Here is a 534-nt window from a genome sequence, read left to right on the forward strand (position 1 = left end):
CTGCTGCTGATGCTGATGAGGAGGAGGAGGAGGAGGATGTTGCTGCTGCTGCTGCTGAGTTGCTGCTGCTGCTGTCTGGGCTTTGTTGCTGCAGCTCCTCAAGAAGTCCTTGCAAGCCGAGCAGCAGCAGCAGCAGCAGCAGCAGGGAAGACGTATCTGCTGCTGCTGCTGCAGATGTCTCAGCTCCATCTACTGCTGCTGCTGCTGCTGCTAGTGGCTGCTGCTGCTGCCGCGGCTGTCTCTGGGGCCCCTCCCCTGCTGCTGTCTCCGTGCAGGGGCCTGAGGAGAGCAGCAGCGAGAGAGAGGCGCAACCAGCAGCAGCAGCAGGTAGAGGCAGATGCCCCCCAGAAGGAGACAGAGATAAAGGAGACAGAGACAAAGGAGACAGAAGAGACAAAAGATAAAAAAAGAAAGCAGCAGGCCCCCTGTGCCTGCTGCAGCTCCAATCCCCTCACCAAACAACTCAGCAGCAGCAGCAGCAGCAGCAGCAGCAGCATCAGGACGCGTTGCTGCTGCTTCTGTCCCCATAGAGAC

At 59.2% G+C, this 534-nt stretch overlaps 1 protein-coding gene across 1 annotated transcript in view; it reads right to left on the reverse strand.

The window, feature by feature from the left end:
* EMH_0079630 (uncharacterized protein) overlaps window positions 1–189 on the reverse strand; it is a gene marked incomplete at both ends in the record, with an annotated part of 3870 nt that extends 3681 nt beyond the window's left edge. The window contains one exon of the mRNA XM_013500151.1: window positions 1–189. Within this exon, the coding sequence (XP_013355605.1) occupies window positions 1–189 (189 nt within the window).
* Between the last annotated feature and the right edge of the window lie 345 nt (window positions 190–534).

Source organism: Eimeria mitis, genomic scaffold (genome assembly GCF_000499745.2).
Source record: "Eimeria mitis Houghton genomic scaffold, Emh_scaff5075, whole genome shotgun sequence".
Classification (NCBI taxonomy): Eukaryota; Apicomplexa; class Conoidasida; order Eucoccidiorida; family Eimeriidae; genus Eimeria; species Eimeria mitis.